The 18,961-nt window shown below is 35.5% G+C and overlaps 1 protein-coding gene across 1 annotated transcript in view; it reads left to right on the top strand.

Annotated features, from left to right (window-relative positions):
- The window catches only part of ABCA13 (ATP binding cassette subfamily A member 13), a 208,376-nt gene that overhangs the window by 53,836 nt on the left and 135,579 nt on the right, over nucleotides 1–18,961 (top strand). The window contains exons 16-21 of the mRNA XM_076330301.1: nucleotides 283–359; nucleotides 904–1,025; nucleotides 3,713–3,907; nucleotides 5,951–6,115; nucleotides 11,744–11,921; nucleotides 14,166–14,305. Of these exons, the coding sequence (XP_076186416.1) occupies nucleotides 283–359; nucleotides 904–1,025; nucleotides 3,713–3,907; nucleotides 5,951–6,115; nucleotides 11,744–11,921; nucleotides 14,166–14,305 (877 nt within the window). The remainder of the gene's footprint in view (nucleotides 1–282; nucleotides 360–903; nucleotides 1,026–3,712; nucleotides 3,908–5,950; nucleotides 6,116–11,743; nucleotides 11,922–14,165; nucleotides 14,306–18,961) is intronic.

Raw genomic sequence — 18,961 nt, 5'->3', positions numbered from 1 at the left:
CTTCTCCATAAGCTACTGTTTGCTAGAGCACTTAGCCATCATGGGACAATCTCTACGTTTGCAATCTTATTTAGGCATGAAATACGATGATCCCGGCACCATATAATACAGCATGAGAAGGTCTGTAGAGTTGCTTACTGCATGCACAGTGTCTGCACATGAAGCATAATATGACCCTTTTGCCTCATTTAGTGGCTATTTCACTATTCACGTTATTCTTTATACATAGTAGTGTCAATGACTTAGTTCTGATAACTTGTGAAACTAAGACTATCGTTTCAGGGTGGCTGAAAATTTGAAGCTACAGTTGTCAGAAAATCCAGTGGCAGCTTTTCTCAGCAATTTTAATCTTTTGAATGGTAGGTTCCAGTTTTCTTCACTTTTTTACAAGTCACTGCTGCGTAATTTTGCAAGGCAATAACTTTTTCATTGTTCTTCAAACTTGAAAGGGATACTGCTTATGAAGACTACTGATTTAATGCAATATATTTTCATTGTACACATGTGCACATACATGCGCTTGAGTTGGCACAGGACAGCATAGTTTACCCTGTCAAAGCCTGTCCAATAAGATGCAGGGGTTCATTAGAAAGAAGAGGGGACTTAAGTTAGCGGAAAAAGAAAAACTTAAAGGACTAAAGACTGCTTCACTAATTTCAGACGTTCTCATAATACAGGGATGTTGGAAAACCTGTGCTCTTATAGGATAATGCAAACAGATGCACAAGTCCTTCAGTCTGCCAGAAGAGTGACCTTTACATTTGAAGTAGAAGTGAATTACATGATATGAAGTTTTTGTATCCTTTATCACCCCTCAGAATAAATCTAACGAAAAGGATACAGTCTGCGGGCAATTTAATTAACCAGATTGGTACTGTTGGCACTATTTTTCTTCTCCTCCAGATATGAAAGTCAAAGAGTGTGTGCACAATCTTACTCAGTTGAGACTGGATATTGGTTCTTCTGTCAATATTTCTGAAGAAACTGTCAGTACCATCTTGGAAGCCAGTATCTCTCATTCAAAGGTAAAAGATTGAAAAGAGGTGTTAAATTAATGGCTCAACCTATAACCTGATATGCCAACTGAAACAAAACAAACCACCTTGTTTGTGTGGAATCTTTTATTTTCACTTGTCACTTCTATGTGGAATATTTTGTGAGATTCAGGGCTTCAAAATAATAATGTGAAACATTAAGAGATCAATTTATAGTAGCACTAGTTCCCTGGTCTAAATGGCACTGCTTCATTACTTTCAGCAGTGTTTTACCCCTTGTGTTGACACGGAATTTGAGCTTTGCTATCTTGGTACTGTAGAAAAGGTGAGGGTTCCCGGAGAAATCATTTTGTATCTTCCCACCTCTGATCCTCACAGTACCAAGTTGTTGGATTTTTTTGTATTCCTTTGTGTGCTCCTCACTGTTCTTACATTATCTTACCAGTATCTTGCCTTACCTCCACTTTATTTATCTGTTGTCTTTTGAGTATTGTCTGAAGGGTGGATTGTGTAACTTTTCTGAGCGAAGGACTGTGTGTGTTATCATTGCTGCTGTTTCCTGTGATCCCAGTGATTAGTAGAAATCACGAAAAATGCCCCCTAACTTACAGGTTCTCTCTCCTGTTAATGATTGTGTGACTGAAAAGAGTTGGGGGTACATTTGGTATAAACTAATCAGGTCAATCAAGCAGCCACTGGGTGTCACTGATGCTCCACTTGCAGAAACAGTTGCAAGTTTTGTTCGTGAAAAGTCTGGCTATTAAAAAGGCAGTTCAGACCATCCTAACTACTTATAGATGATTTGTTCTTCTGCTTCTCTGGCAGTGTGACTGCATTTATTGTTAGCTTGTTATTTTGATACCGGTTAATGGTAATGAGAGAAGTCATCTGGAAGCGATTCAGTTAAATGGGATTCGGTGCACCTTTGATCTTTTGGAATAATAATGCTAATTGACTGAATTTTCAAATGACTTTCTATCCTTATTTTTTGCCAAAGTCCTGTGTAGAGTTTAGATATATGTACATATCTCACATTTGCATACCTATACAGAATTTTTTTGTTTGCTTAAGTGCTTAAATCCTCCCCCAGTTCAACTGGAGCATTAAAGCCTGGGTCTCTTACTGATTATGCAAGACACACAAATACTTTTTTAAGCTATAATGGAGGCATGTCCATTATGTTTATGGTATGTATAGCCACTGTCTGATAACCCTAATGATGGCTGCAGGCCCACTGCAGTCCTATATTTCTGTCATTTTATACTACTACTGTGCTTGCCTCTGGAATGGTAAGAGTAAGCCTGTGAGTTGTTTGTGCTCATTGCACTTACCCTTAATTTCTACCACAATATTATGCTTTGGCCATGCTCATTGGCATGTGATTAAGTGTTTTGAAACTGCTCAAAACCTGTAACCTGAAGACTATAAGCTTTCATTTACTGAATATAGGAGTTTGGATTAGCTCTGGTACTCACAAAGCTGCAAGGAAATTTCAGAGGGACTTAATCTAGTGGGTAAAACGCTGAATGGGTTAAAACTGGACTGAAATGGTGATATGCATGTGGGGCATGAGGAAACAAATTTCAAATTATATCACAGACTCAAATTTCCTCCACAACAAGAAGTCCAAATCAGTATCCTTTTAAGCTGCTAGCAGAATTATATTTATATTCATAGTCTGCTCTCCTTGTACACGCACAAAAAAGGTGAATATTTAAATATATAGGAAATCCTTTGGAATCACAAAGGCAAAATTCTGTTCCAGAATAAAAATCTAAAAGACAAATTAGTAAGTTGGAAATTAAAATGTTTAATAGGAATTAAAGAGTTCAATTGCATATCTTGACGAACTTTGGCTGCTAATTTGATTTTCTTGGGGATCCTCTCCCTCACTGAGTACTGTTACTACCTACAGATGCATTCAGTGGAGGCAGTACAGGCAGGTTCTGTCCTACGGAGTACAATGGAGCCCTCAGTACTGTACTTTGGCTCCTACAGACTCTGAACTTGTAATTTTTCTGGACTTGCTGCCATTTGCTTTCTTTCAGGCATTTCAGGAGAAAGGGTAGCTAAGAACTGAGATATCTGGGCCGCAAGCATTTGTCTTTTGATGTGACATTTTCGTGGGAAGAAACAAACCATCATTATCCAAGGAGTTTTTATTGTAGTCTCGCCCAAGGCCTGCTTAGGCATTTGTCCCTTCATCCACTATTGAATAATAGCACTTCAAAGGAGTGTTGAACTGAGAAATGTGAGCTGGCTCAGAGTGAACATTGTGCCATATAGGCATCCCTAAGTGTTAAGTTTGTGTGTCCTCTGGAAGAAGGAAGGTCCATATTGTTTAGTTTTAGTGATTTATACATCTAGATTTTGACCTTTAGGTGTTTCTGCAACAAAGGTGTATATCTGCTAGAATGGGTATGTGCAGCATTGTAAATATGCCTGCTTATAGTATGAATGCTCATAGAATGAATGATCGACCTGTTCACAAATGAAAGTAAATCTTTATAAGAAATATACTTCATCTCTTTATATGTACATAGAATATAAAGTAAGAACATACCAATCTGATATAGAGCTGTATAGTTCATTATTTCAGGCCTGTTGATGACTGCAAATTGTCATGTTACTGTGACGCAAATTCTCACCTTATTGACTATAAAAGAAGGTGATGCATTTCAGGGAGAAAAAATTTTAATACACATACATTATGATAGGTTTTTTACAGTGCCTTTGTGGTAGCTTTAACTGGAAGATGTGATGAAGAAGTACTTAGCCTGCTGCTAAAGCTACCTGAAAACAGTAAAACCTCCCTGGCAGTGGAAGAATTATGTTCTTTACCAGCACTGGACTTGTATACCATGTTTGTACTGATTATACAGAATTTGAACTTACGTCATATCATTTACAAGGTAAGATGAGAAAAAAAAGCATTCAGTCCCTATGTTTTTCTTTTGAACGTGGTCTAAAGCATGCAGGTAGATAAATGAATAATTCTATTATTTCTTCAGGTGTTCTTTCTCTGTGGAAGCAAACACTGGACATATGGCATTTTTTGTCTTCATTTAGCTCCACAAAGCAAACACAACAGTTGAAGAATGGGGTTGGTAGATGTTACTGTATTCCACTTCTTGCTTCCTCAGGAAAATTATCACTGAGGAGTTAATTATGAAAGGTTTAGAGAAAACACAGGAGATCGAAGGTATAGTTTTATTAATCTTTAGCAGAGTTTGCAGTTCATGCAATTACTCACTTCTTAATTTGTAAGTGTGGAAGACTGATCTGACATCATTGGAACTAAAACAAGCATAGGAGCTCACATTACAAGAATTACAAAATTATTTTCTAGGAAAAATTCATAGCACTCTGGAATGTATTTTATTTTCTATAGAAATCATGTTGGCAATTCAGGTGGCTCCTTCAGGAAGGAGCTTTTCCAGCTCTCAGGATGAGTTTCTCTATGAGGGCAAACCTCCTATATTTTATATGACCCAAGTCAAACGACTTTGACAAGAATAATACAGTGCCAAAACTATAATGAAGGGGATGCAGAAGTCTGTAGCAAAACTGTATTGTCTGTAGAACCGTAGATAATCTGGGATCTAGTGTGGGTTTTCAGTGAGATAGTGTTTTTACTTGTAAGAGCAAAATTATTGTATGGGATTTCTGATAGCAGACATTTATTTCAGTTCTTTTGGGGTAATTGATTGATGGAACATAAAATGTTGTAAGTACAAATAGCTGAAAAATAGTTATAACATTGGGAGGAAGAATATTTTGTTCTAAAGCCGTAGATGCCGGGTTATATTCTGGATGTAGCATGCGCAGTTAAACAGGTTGGCCACACACTTTTAAAAACAAGACATTTCCCAGAATAGTTTAAGATACCAGAGGGAAAAGAAAAGACTTCTACTTTCTGAATTATCTGCCAACCTAGAGGGGGAAAAAAAAAAAAGAAAAAAAACAGTGCTTATTCCTATGGGCTTTTCTACTGAGCCTTACTGAAGCATAATGAATTCCTAGCAAAGAATAAAAACGTTGTCAGCTCATCCTAAATTATTATGGAAGTTTTGCTATTTTTTTAACTGAGTAAGATTTTTTTTTACAGTTTTTTTTTTTAATGTGTAAAAGCAGGTAAAGGTTGAGAAGAAAATTAAGCACAGACATTATTATAGTAGGAAGTCAAATAAAGGTGGATAAAATAAAGATAATCAGAGGAGGCAGCTGAAAGTATATAATGAGATTATATTATTTTTATTATCATGCATAGGCAGGTAACAATAAATCAGTTTGTATTACCATATCATCTAAATAACCTATAAAAGCAAAGGAAATAGAGAGAAAATTCATAATGCCAAAACTTGCATGGTGGAAACAGCAAACAGCCAATTGAACTTTAGTCAAGTAGGAAATGAAATACATGCAATTATTTTAGGTAAAAGGCAGTACGCATGAAAAATGCAAAGGGAGGAACAGTGTGACAGGAAAGTTTGTTGTCTAATATGATTCCTAAAGCAACTAAAGGGGTTGGTAGATTTAATTTAACTTATGAATTATTTTAAAAATATTAAACTGTTGCATTGAGCATCTTGAACCTGTTGAAGGCAAAGTTCTCATTTACACTGAGTTCTAAGGTGGCAGAGTGTTGCAGATCCCATTAGCATCTTAGGTAGGAGAGCTCTCTTCAGCTTGGTAGGTATAAACGTGTTCTCTGGATTTTAATTCCTGATTTGTCATAGGCCAGTTCTAACATCTCTCTAACAGAGAATGTTTCTTTAGCTGAATTTGAGAGCAACCGGGGAGTTATAATAAAAGGAGTTTTGTTAAACATGGTTTGCAGGAACATTGTATAATCAGTTTTAGAAAAAGACTGAATAATTTTGAGTGTTTCATTGAAAGGTTAAAATTTGTTTCTAATTGGAATTTATTGTTGTGATTTTTCCTTCTTTTCCAAGATTAAGATACCATCTGAGATAGGCAATGTACTAAACATGCTACTGGATGTGGTTTCTAGTATCAGCTCTCTTCTCAATAAAGCCCATCATGTCATGGAAAACCTTCCAGTGTTCCTCCAAGGAATTCAAAATACTGGTATGCTTGACATCTCTGCATTGCAGCAGGTATGTGTATGATTTCAATATGCAAACTTAATTCCCATTGTGAGGTGCTTTGTTAGGGATGTCTGCTTAGTAAGGAGGAACACAGATAGAAATTGTGTCCTAGAAAGTTGTGAACTTGGAGAGAAGAGAATGCATAGACCCTAGGAAGATTCATTTGGTCTCTTTCAAGCACACTGGTAATTTTGAGACTATCAATGTGTTGTTTCTGTCATCTCTTTTTTTGTTAACTTATGAGATCATAGCCTAAGTTAATATGGTGTTAGGCTACTGGTTAATAATAGCATGTATTATCTGTGATTTGGAGATAGCCATGCCTTTTCTGCTAATGCTGGATTTTTTTTTGATGAGCAGACTATTACTTTGTTTATAAGAAATAACTTTGCATTTTTATAGGATAAGATTTCAAGATAACGTGCAGTTCTTGTATCTGCCATGGGTTTCTGTTTCTGTCACTTAAGGGTTTTGTGTGATAGTTCTGCTTGACATTTTAAAAAAAGTGGCATGAGGTGTGAGTGAGGATATTTCTTTTGTCCCTGGCTTTAAGGGCAGTTGCTGCGTGCGCATCTATACAGCTAGCACAGTGGTGGATCTACTATCAAATAGATCAGAAAAAAGATTTCTGTTTCTAAGCAAGGTCCAATTCCATAAGAAGACCTGCTGATCCCTATGGCATTACCTTCTGGATTTGCTATTCTGTGTGGAAAGTTTAGGATTGAACGTGGTTCTAAAATTACGAACCTCTAAGAGATCCCTCAGTGGTAAACAGTGCAAACCGGTTTGTAACTACAGTACAGAGTAAGCACTGCCTTAAATACTGTTTTCCCTAGTGATATGAATCTTTCTCAAGATCTTCTAATCTGTGTGACAAAGAGGCATGTTGTAAAATGGTTTTCTGTGCATATTAGTTTTGTGTTTGAGCCTCTCTTCTTTGGGGTAGCTCTTTCGCTGCCACAATGAAAGGTGGCGTTCTTCAGATGCTTACATCTTTTCTGCTTTCCTTAATCTAGTTCTGTTTGTGTCAAACTTTCCTTCGAATAACTGAAGTATTCTTTTTGGAGTGAAATCCCAAAGTTGCTTATTTGATAGAAGAATGTCTCAAAAGGTCCTGTTCAAAAAAAGTCTGCAAAGGAACAAATAGAACAGCAGAGGGCCATCTGGTCACAGTTTTAATCTTTGCTCCATGGCAACCTATATTATCCTGTAATATAGCATAGATTTAACCTTGGAATTTTTGTTCCTTTTTACATCTTACCTTTTTTGGTCACTTTTTCTGACACAATCTTTATTTTATTGGTTTTTGTTAATTCCTTTTTTCTTGAGAAATTGCTGTTTGTTTTTGTCACCTAATAATTTGTAGAGGATTAAAAAATTCAGTGTCTATTTCTTTTGTTAATAAATTAGATGTTTCATGTTTTGAAGGGCTCTTCTGTCTCTGTAACTTTTTCTCATTTTTTAGACTAGTAAAAGTTGTTTATTTTTAAGTATCCTTTCCTTTTCAAGTTTAACTGGATTTTTTTCTGCTTTCCAATACTACCTTGAATTATTGATTATTTTGTTTGCTTCTTTTCTATAGTGGCCAAACTTGTGCTATGAATAAGTGTGCAACTAAAGTGCAGATATTGCTTATACACTTTCCTCCTTAAATATTTTCATCTATTTCCAAAAGAGTCCATCCTTCTGGATGGACCAACAGCAAAGTAGTTCAGTGACCTAGGAAGATTACCAAATAAAGTATGTAAAGCTTTTTAAAGCAAAAACATGTGGACCTTCAGCATAGAGTAAGACAGATTGTCTCCTTCATTAACTTCTAACTGAAAAAAATTATTTTGAAGTTGATTTAAAAAAAAAAAAAGCTATAATGAAAGAGGTAATAAAGTAATTGTCAATTATGCATGTGGATTTTTGTCTGAAAAGACAAGATGAAAAGCAAGAAATACCTTTAAAATATGTGTAAAATGTGAAGTTGAATTGGTATGCTACATATTGTATAATAAAAGATGATGTAAAAACTCAGTATCTGCCAGTCAGTAGTAATTGGAATACAGAGCCACATCTACTGTTAACAACATTGAGTGAATGGATAACTCCCTAAGGAAAAACACTGCTGATTTCGATCATGATTTTTGCTTGCTTGTTTGCTGTTTGAAATTATTTGCTTATATTTCCATAGCTAATTTTTGGTATGTTTGTCACTCATGAATAGATAAGCTGGAGGGGACTTGCTGAGTTACTGGATGCTGTCAGTTGTGAAAGGTGGCCTCATTCTGTAATCCCTCCACTAGCTTGAACAAGTTCTCTGTTAAAACTATCATTACTGAAAAGCCTCTTGGTGTTATAAGTGTATAAAATTCTGACTTGAGTTTATCCATGGCTAGTATGTTTACTTTTGTATCAAAAATATTCTGTAGCTTTTATAACTTCTCTGACTTGCTCATGTGCTTGTGGAAGGCCAGTCATAGTCCTTCTCTGTTTTGATAGATTAAATAGATTTATTTTAGTATTTGTTTTGTTTGTTTCAGTTTTTTTCTTTTATAACAGGGTCTCAGTTGTCTCAGACATCCTAGTCTCATCTTCGCACGCTGTGTTAAGGCTAAGCTTGAATGTTGGTGACAAGAAATGTGTACAGTCTTTGAGGGGAATTATGGCTGATGACTCTTGCAGTTCTGCTCATTCATGTCTATACCTACTAAAATGACTTTCTTAATCTTGCATTCACCTTTTTCGTAAGCTGCATGCATTTTTGTCTCTTACTTGTTCAAGGATCAGTGACATACCCAGGTAAGCTCCATTTTATAACAGTATCTCATGATTTCAGTTGATAAATAATGTTTTGCACTGGTTATCTTTATATGCAATTTACTTTAAATTAGGTAATTGTTTTCTTGCCATATTGCATACTGATCTTCTTTTCTCCTGCAATACCTTCTGGTATTAAATTATGGGGAAATTTCAGTAATTTGCTTCTTTCAGGGCTAAAAAACTTACCACAGTAGACCTAAGACCAGTCTCACAGGAGTAACACTAGAAACTTCTCTGTGATCCAATGTTTTCTTTCCTTTTAACAGAGTCCCTGCAATATCTTCTTAATGCCATTTTTTACCCACCACATAGTTATTGGATTAATGCTGATTAATATTTTCTAGGACAAGAACATTAATTGGTTGTTAGAGTTTACTTAGTTTAGAGAAAGCATATGTCTTTTTTGGGAAAAAGCACTTGCCTTCCCACATAAATACGTTGTATTGGTCTGGAATGATAATTTGATAATGCATTCAATTTTACTCCTCACATACTTTTTGCCTTTAACTGCTCTCCACTTTAAAATTTGTTGTATATCTATTAAACATCACAACAAGATATCCATTATTTCCTGGAGCATTTTGTCACTCATTCTTGAATATAGATGAATTTTCTACTTTTCCTTCAAATATTGCCATCTAAATTTGATAGGCTTCTGAAAAATAATTTAACCAAATCAGCAATTTTGCCATTGTTTCCCCTGATTCTGTCAATTTCAGTACAATAACAACTTTGGGATTTTCATGGCTTTACTCAGAAGTAGGAATATCTATTTATCTGCATTTGTTTCGTTCAGCCCTTCAATTTCATCAAGTTTTGAATTATCTTTAACGTCCTTGTAGTTTTCCAGGAAAATTGCTTTTTTTTTTCCTTCTTCTCTCTCTCTCAATGTAATGATTCTGAATTTATTTTAGTTTTATGTGCAAGCTGTAACCTGGCTTGATTTTTAGGTTTCTTTTGTTGAATAGTTGGTATTTCTACTCCACATGTATTGTTTTTATTCATAATACTTTTTTTAAGCATACAGCTGTCCAATTAGGTCAGAAGCCCCTACGCTATGAGGTTTTTGCCCCCATTTGAGAATCTAGTTCCAGATAGCTTTCTGATCTTCAGTACCATCCTTCCTCTTCCATGAATTTGTTGGAGTGACTGGCTTGACTACTTATTTTGTTTGTAGGAGGCTGCTTGTTTGGATTCATCAGCCTTGATTACAGACCTACTTCATTTAGTTTAAACTAAAACAACTGGATCAAAGATAACTTTTTGTGAATATCCATCCTATGTAGTTCTTCCACTTTATCAAAGCCAAATTTTAGGAGACGTATCTTATTGAGTCAGTGGATATTTAGTTGAAAGACAGTAAGTAGATTCAGTCTGTTGGTGGTAGCTTACCACATAAATATTCATTATTTGAATTTCAAGTTATTTTGATTGGAACTGGAATTAGTTAGCAAGTTTGTGCTCTTTGACTGAAATAAGCCTCATTTAACCTTCTAGTGCAAATAGTCACTAATACTAATAGTAAAGTCCATGCCAGCAGACTCATTCAAAAGCTGTAGATGATCATATTATGAAATCTAGATATTATTTATTTACTATGTTGTATGCTGAAACCGTATGCAAAAAGTCAGATTTTGGGAGCAGCCAACACTGAGTTTTAAATAACACTTCTAATATTCCTCCAGGATTACTAAAGAAGCACCTGGCACTTCAGTAAATGCATTGATCAGGATAAACTGTTTCTAACAGCACAATCTCTAAACTGTCTGTGATTTATTCTTTCTGTAAAGTGCGGAACTACTTCGAAAATTGACTCTTCTGTTTAAAAAAAAAATTCCAATGATAAAATGCTAATTTATTTCAGTGTCAGATGTGTTTGGTTGACATATCACAGTCTTTTTCTATTTGCCAGTTGTGCAGTCTTCAAATGATATCTGATAGTCTAGTTATGTTTTTCTTGACAAGCATCTGCAACAGTAATGAGTATCAGGCAGGCCAATGCATCCTTCAGTCATACTCTAGCAGCACGTTGCCTTGCAGTTGTATCTTCTCTTAGAACTGTGCACCTGTATAGCCTTCCATGAGATACCAATGACAACTGAGCACGTTATTTGAAAAATGAAGCTGCACAGAGGAGGCTGGTTTGTTTTTATTTTGTTTGTTTTTTTTTTGAATGCGGTGAATGATGGTGCTTAAGCCATAAAAGCGGTCAGATTGCTCTCCTCATTAGACGTATGCTAGTCATGAGTAAATGGCAATAATAAATGCTGGTATGACTCAAGATGTGCAAAAACTAGAAGCACATCTAACAAGTTAAAAGATGTACTTGAAAAATAGGCTTTTAGGGCACATGCACTTGAATATTTTTTTTTCTTCTTAGCAACTGTTTTCACTGCAAACTTTCATATGCAAAATAGTTTTGGTTGTTTCTGCTGTCTTTGTGACACAGGAGTAATCTACCAGAAGAGCAGACTTTGTGAAAACTGACCTTGTAACCAAGGAATCTGTAGTCCAGTTGTCTTGATATTTTCATTCTTTTTCTGCCTAACTGATACACAGTATTTTTAGCAGTTTAATGTAGTACATTATACTACTGTTGTTCATCGAGTATCCTGGCAATTAAAACTGCATTACCTTTTTTTCCCCCTCATAATAAAGGTGATCAGGAGAACAGAAAAGAGCACAGCAGGACCTCATTCTTGTAGGCAGTTTCAACAGTCTAATTTTCTCAATCTCCTTGGATGCCAATATTGAACGAACACCAGGGCTACTCCCTGAAGCTACTAAAAGCGACTTTGATTCATCTGTATTTCTGTTTGTTTGTTCTAGTTCTTGCAAGGTGGGCAGTTCAGAAGTTCAGCTGTTGGATCCCTGGAGTCTTTAATCAAGGCAGTGTGTAAAGAAGAATCTTCATTTTTCAGCAATGCAAACCTGTTCATCGACATGCCCAGAATCATGGGATTTTTGGAGGACAATATGGCAAAATACAGCATTCCTGAAGACTCAAGTAAGAAAAACTATCAATCACAAGTTGCATATATGCATTCAGAGTTTAGAGAAGTTTTTCCCTCTTAAATGGAAACATTTATATATCAGCTGACATCTCAGTTGACACTGTAATCCTGAGCACAAGGGTTGATCAATAAAAGTTTTATGGCTATGAGATAATTGTGGATGAGACACAAGTGATTCTGGTTGTTTTCTATCTTTGCAAATAATAAATAAGAATATTCCTATCTTAAAGACATATTTATTAGAATTTTTAAAGCACTTGGTATTAAAAATATATCTTTGAGATGCAAGATTGAGAATTTATTGCTGCATGCCTTTCTTCTGTGAACGCAAAGCTGTGGTATTATTGTGCAGTAAAATATGCAAGCTCTCTGGATAAGTTTTTTAATAGTTGATATTCCTATTCTCATTATCAAGTGCCCAGAAAATCTCTTAGCTTTTATATAATTTCACCTTTGCTCCCTTTCCTCAATATACATTTGACTTACTCTGATTAATTTTAATATTGTTAATAACCTTGTTAGTGTCTCAGTGGCCCTGTGCAAGAGAAGAATACAGTGATAGAGTGTCACTAGGGAAGGATCTGTGAGTGTGAATCATGGCTCTATCATCTATCAGTTTCTACAGCCAGAAACTGACTCTGGCTTGGCTGGGATCCCTGGGAGGGAGCCAGAGCTCTGCCCCAGCCTTCTTCACTTGTGTGTGGGATAACAGTAAGCAGGCAGCTCTGCTTTTCTTTCCTATTTGAAGAATGGAGTTAGCAGGATGGCTGATTAGAGAGATTGTTTGGGACTTAGTCTCTTTCAAAGCTGTTTAGGCCAGAAGTACTATCTGTTTCTTGATGATTCTTTTTTTAAAGTATTGGCACAACTCTGGAGTGTTGTAAGACCTTTTATCTTAGAACCTTGAAACATCTTTAAAGTATCAGTTAGTTCCAGCATTCCTATGAGTGAGTTAACAGTTTCCCATGTTTTACAAATTGGTAAATGGGGCAATGGAAAATGAAAATAAAAAAGCTATATAAGACCACAGAAACTTGATTTGTACTCCGTCACAGTGATTAAGTCGTATGTATTTTGTGTACCAGACAGTTGCCAATGACTTTCTGAAAATCATAGCAAACTCAGATTAGCAAGTCGTCTTTGTCTCTAGCATATTGATGTTTCTGACTGGCCAGCTTGGAGCCTAATTCTTTTCTGTCATCTATCAATAACTGTGTTTAGTAATGATTGTTTCCTTGAAGAAAGTAAAATTTGGGCAAAGAACTGGGTGTTCTTAATGATATATTTCTGACACTTATTTCTTTAACTTTTGGCAGGAGTTTAAATGTTTTTGGCCTAGTTTTCCATTATGTACAATAATTTGTCTTCCTTGAGGAGTTAATGACGTTATTTAATATTTCCCCACAGCACTGGAAATGGGATATTTCTAAATCCACTCATAACAAAAAATAAAAAAAACCCAAAACACATGAGCTGGGCATAAAATTCTAAATGTTTCTCACAGGAAACTTATTGCCTTTACTTGAGTGCAAGTGCAGTGGGATATCTTGGAAGCTATTCCTTGGATCCTAGTTCTGAAGGACATACACCCTAACGCATTAATAGCCCCATCTGATGTAAGAACATGGTCTTTGGTTAAGGAATGGAAAAGTCAATTGATTAGATTTTTCAAATCAAGAAGTTAAGTGTCATGCCAATTATTTTCCTGTATCTTTGGTAGGTTCTTATAAAATTATACAAATAAAACGTCTATATTTGTGAAGGTATTTGTGTATTCTTACTTCTTTCTTAAGTAGGAATAGAAAGCTACAGAACAACCAAGGGTGTGGAGTGAGTCTGGTTTTTTTAAGATGACTCTTCCCTCAGCATTCATTTTGTGGGCAGAGGTTTTGCATGTGTCCTTCCACTCTAAAATGCACTAATGTAACTTTTAGGATAGATGGGATTCACAGGCCGCTTTTCACAAATGTGAGAAGCTCTTTGGATTCTGATTCTTTTTTTCTTGTCTAACGTTGAGAGTTCTGCATCCTCAACGTGATCATAGACTGTGGTTAAACAATTTCTATTCATGGACCTGTAGTGATTGCTTAGTGGCAGTTGGATGGCATTTGACATGGTACTGTGGCAGATCCTAAATTAAGACTCATGCTTTTCTTTGAATTAAAAATAATAATAATAATAATCCAACCTTACCTGCATTGTCTGTCTTAAATGTGAGTCTGTCTTTGTTTTTGCAGCTCCATTTTGCCTGAAACTTTATCAGGAGATTTTGCAGTCTTCTAATGGGGCTTTGCTATGGACTTTCCTGAAACCTTTATTACATGGGAAGATACTGTACAATTCAAATATCAACATGATTGACCTGGTGATGGAGAAGGTGAGTATCAAAAGAAACACTATTTCTGTTTATTGATTTTGTCTTTGTACTTCATTTTAAAGGTCCACTTCTTTCAGGGTAGGTAGAAGCAATTGGATAATTGCCTTTCAGAAAACTGGATCCACCCTGCCCCCTGAGTTCTCACCTTGTTCCCACTTTAAGCTTAATATTTCTATTAACTTTAATCCTACTTGTTACAGTGGTTTCACCTCAGTGTGAAAAGCAGAATTTTGTTCAAAAAGTCCCTTAAACCTTGTATAGAAAGATTAAAAAGAACACATTAGCAGACGTGTCGTGTGAATCATGCTGTATCAAGGTGTAGAATATACGTATTCCAAGTGAGCTTTTGCCCTCAACATTTTCTTATGATGGGAAATCTAATGGGGCAGCACAGGGAGCTGTGTGGAAGGGATGCCCCAGGAATGAAAGCCTGTTCTGAGGGAGTCACTGAGCTGCATTTAAAAAAAACCCAAAACCAACCTGTAGTGCATCCTTCCTGATTATGTTTCTAACACCAGTAGTATGAATGACCAGTAGCAGCTGAGCAGCCATATATGTGGATGCTGATGACTTGATATTATTCAACAATTTTACCGTTTCTGCAGTTTTGGTATGGTAGGTGCTCTATCTCGAGCATGATTATCTACAATGACATGTTTGTTCATGACTAGCTTTGAGGCACTTCTGTAAGAGGAGGGATGATGACTTATTTTAAGTATACATCAGAGTTCTGTGCAAATTTTGCATTTATCTTGCAAATATATGATTTTTACCCTGGAATATTACTTATTGCAAGAATGGTAGTTTAGGTTAATTTAAAATTAGAAAAAAGCATTGCTTCTTGTAAGTGGTACACAAAAAGACTGTAGTAACTTTAAATGTGATGGTAACTATTTTCCATGTAAATGGAGTACAGTGTGGTATTCTGACTTATGCTCTAAAAAGATAATAAAAAACCCTAAGCCAAAAAGCACATACTAGATAGCAGATACTAGGTAACTTTATAGTTTCTGCTGTGATCAGAAAGAAGGTTTCAGTGATTTCATATTTTGCAGTTAAATAACTTAATTTGCACAACAGGCCATCTCTCTGGAGTTGAGTATAATTATTTTAAAATTTTTAGTCAGCTAAAAATGAAGCTGCTCTTGATGTTCATAGATGGAAATTCTATAAAGAATGAGTTGTAAGAAATGCTAAAAATTCCAAATTGTTTTGAATACATAATTATATTCTATGTTACGATGACATTTAGAATAATGCACTTAAGACATTTCCACATTATTTTGCCAATTAATATGCCAAAACCACATTCTTAAAAGCATCTGTAAGAAAGATACATCTCCTGACATACATTGTGTTCCCCTATAGATCTTATAGTGAAATCAAGACTGAGTAATACAGTTCAGAATGAAGTTTTCTTGTGGTTTTGGGGTTTTTTTTATGCTCTTGAACAATACAAAGATGCCTCTAGCACAATGTCTCATTCTCATTATGTATTCTCAGGCTCACAAAAGTTCCATCAGCTTATTCAGGAATCTGTGTAAATACACCCCCACCTTTCTCCCAAACCTGTAGATCTAACAAGCAATTATGGATGTGTATCTGTTTATGTGTAAATATGAAGTAGTAGGAAAGTTTCTTCAACAATTTTTTAATTTGTTTTATTACAGAAGCCTATCGGCTATTGCTTGAACAGAAACAAAATTTAAATGCAAAATATTGTCCCAGGTATCTCAAACACAGCTGCTAAAAACCAACCCTGTAGCCCTTACACAGCCAAATCTCCTACTGAAATTGGAACAGAAGTTCTAATTTCCTTTAGACTATGTGACCACGTGGCAGCTATTTGCTAGAAGAAAAAAGTAGAGGATTAAAACGAAAAAGAACATTGATGTTTGTATACTAAGATATATTCTGTAAGTTTTTCACATGGACTATTTTGTTTCAAGACTGTATAATTGACCATTGTTTGATAAATTTTGAGGTTGCTGGTTTTACCTTCTGAGAATTCAACAGTTCTAATGTGTAGAATAACAGCGACCATCACAGATACAGGCTGTAGTGTTGACTGAGAGCAAAAAAGTTCAGTGACAACTGGCATCCAGGAGTTCAAAGACCACATGTGATGTCTTTGATCCTTGCTTTTGCAACTGAACTTTCTGCCACTGATGAGCTGATCTTATGAAAGTATTTCTTATTTCAAAAGATTCGCAGAGTTGATCTTATATTCAGGCAATCACGGTAGGACAACTTTGTGCTATTTCTTTGTAATTGGAAGAGTCAGAATATATATAAATGTAGCAAGATGATTGAGAAATGAAAGAAAGAAAACTAGTCTAGCAAATTCATTAAATTCAGTTTCCTGCCTTTTTGTCTAGTATAATTAGAAAAAAAGATAATGAGTTGAGTTAGTTCTTATTCTAAACTTATATATCCTGTCTGGCTTTGCATAAGCACACTTGACTTGTTAGCTTGTTATAAGATGTCATTATAAAAGCAGTTCAATAAGCTCAAAATACCATTCTTATTTATTCTTACATCAGGAAGAGGCCTAGACATATTCAATCCAGACAGCGCTGTAGTTGATATTGAAGACTCTAATTTTAATCAAAGACAATATCCAGCCCAGGTGTTACAAAGAATATTTATTTTAATGGATCTTCATTGATTAGGAAGAAGAGAACTTGAAGAGAATTTCTATTAAACATCAAAGTCCAGCTAGTCATTAGCATACAAACTCACAGGAGCTGCTTTACCATATAAGATTAAGCATTCATCTTGCCCTAGGTTCTGATTCCTACTGTAATCCATAAAGGTGTAGAGGGAAGAACTGAAGAACGTGTCAGTAAAGTGATATTCCCACCAAATACTGTCCCAACTTCCAAAAACTTAAGGTTCAGGCTTGCCAGGACTTTACTGCTATAATTTGTCCATTTGCTTTTTGAGCTGATATAAACTCTTAGTATTCATAGTCTCTGTAGTGAGATGTTCTGCATCAACAACTTCTTCCTCACTTTCTTGTTCTTCAACTGAGGCAACTTCTTTTTTTTAAAATCCTGCATTTATATCTCCCAATTATATTTATTTCTATTCTCTATTTCCACTATTACTCCTTACTGTAATTTATTATTATTACTATTATTATAGCAAAATTAAAATTTGCTTAGTACAGATTTCAGAATTATTAGTCTGTAGTCCCCTGGTTCCCCTAGCATCTTTTTTTTATGAATAGCATTGCATTTCTTATTTTCCAGTTCCCCAGTAACTAGGGAATTTTAATCAGGAGGTTACACTACAGTGAGTACTTCAACTATTTAACCCTTGAATGCTCTTAGAATTCTTGGCTGGATGTTATCTTGTCCTGGAAACTACTTATTGTTCATTTTGTCAAATTGTATGACTTTTTTTTTTTTTACTACTGCTTCAATTTGAGACAGATTATCTAAAGTGTTCTCCACGTAGAAGGCTTCTGACACAGGAACTTCCCAGAGGCCTACTGTGGTGAATGAGAAAGCAAAAAAATTTTAAACAAAAACCTTTTTTTCCTAGTCTGTCTTGTTTTCTTATTTGGATGTAACTTCAATTTTTTAAAAGGATGTTTTCTAATGACTTCCTGCTGTGTAGTGTGTGTGTGCATGCATATGGTCTTTATCAAGTCTTTATCAAATCTTTTTTTGATAGGCAATATGTATTTCTTCAGTTTCCTCTATGCTTCCTTAAATAGTCTCTGTACCTCCTGCACACAACTTATCCCTTTGCTGCTTTTAATTTCTTTCAAATAAGCTTCTACATTATATAAAGTTCATCTTTTCAAAAAATCCATGCTGCTGCAGTAATTTTTTTTTTATTGTTTGTATAAGGAGGTTGAATACAAGCACATTATAGTTACTGTAGCTCTTTGAAAGTGACTTCAGCAAACAAAAAAAAATCTTTTGTGCTGTTCAGAATCAAGTCAAGAAGCACAAGAGCTCAGTAGATCTCAGATCTTACAAGCTACTTGATATAACAATTTCTAATGATGTCTGAAAATTTGATCTCCTTGTGTTCCAGTGTGACCTGTGCTTGCTCTGTAGTGGGGAAATAGCAATCTCCCATTTTGGCTGTTTGCTACCCTTGCAGCCTTTCTGGTCTCCCTCAGCTTGTCACCATCATGCCTGGACAGTGGGTTACGTGATCTTAATATTCAGGCCTGGGATTTCAGTCCATGAGGTTTCTGTGTTGCTTGTTAGCAGAAGAACTTGTTTAGCTGATTTGACACCAAACTTTAGTTTAACATTTAAGATCACTCTCCCTTTGAAAGTGGAATGGGGAATCTCATAGAAGTTAAATGTATAAATTCTTTCAGGAAAATGAAATTAGTTGCAAGAGTCTCTTTGGAGCCTTCTGTGCTACAAACGGGAAGAAAGAACCACCACAAATTGTTTTCCCATGTTGTGATAGGAGTGGGATTTTGCAAAAGGCACTTAAAATACTATGGCAAAAATTGTGTACTTTCAATAGGAATTATTGCAAAAAATGTGGTCCCAAATTAGAGTTTACAACTCATGGCAGACACTCTGCTGGGAAATGTCACGATCTCTACCATAATAACAATGCTGGATTGTTCTTAAATGCACTTCTGTGACTGATAACACCAATTTAAACAAAAAGATACTG

This window comes from Aptenodytes patagonicus, chromosome 2, assembly GCF_965638725.1.
Source record: "Aptenodytes patagonicus chromosome 2, bAptPat1.pri.cur, whole genome shotgun sequence".
Lineage (NCBI taxonomy): Eukaryota > Metazoa > Chordata > Aves > Sphenisciformes > Spheniscidae > Aptenodytes > Aptenodytes patagonicus.
This window is presented reverse-complemented; position numbering and strand designations above follow the sequence as displayed.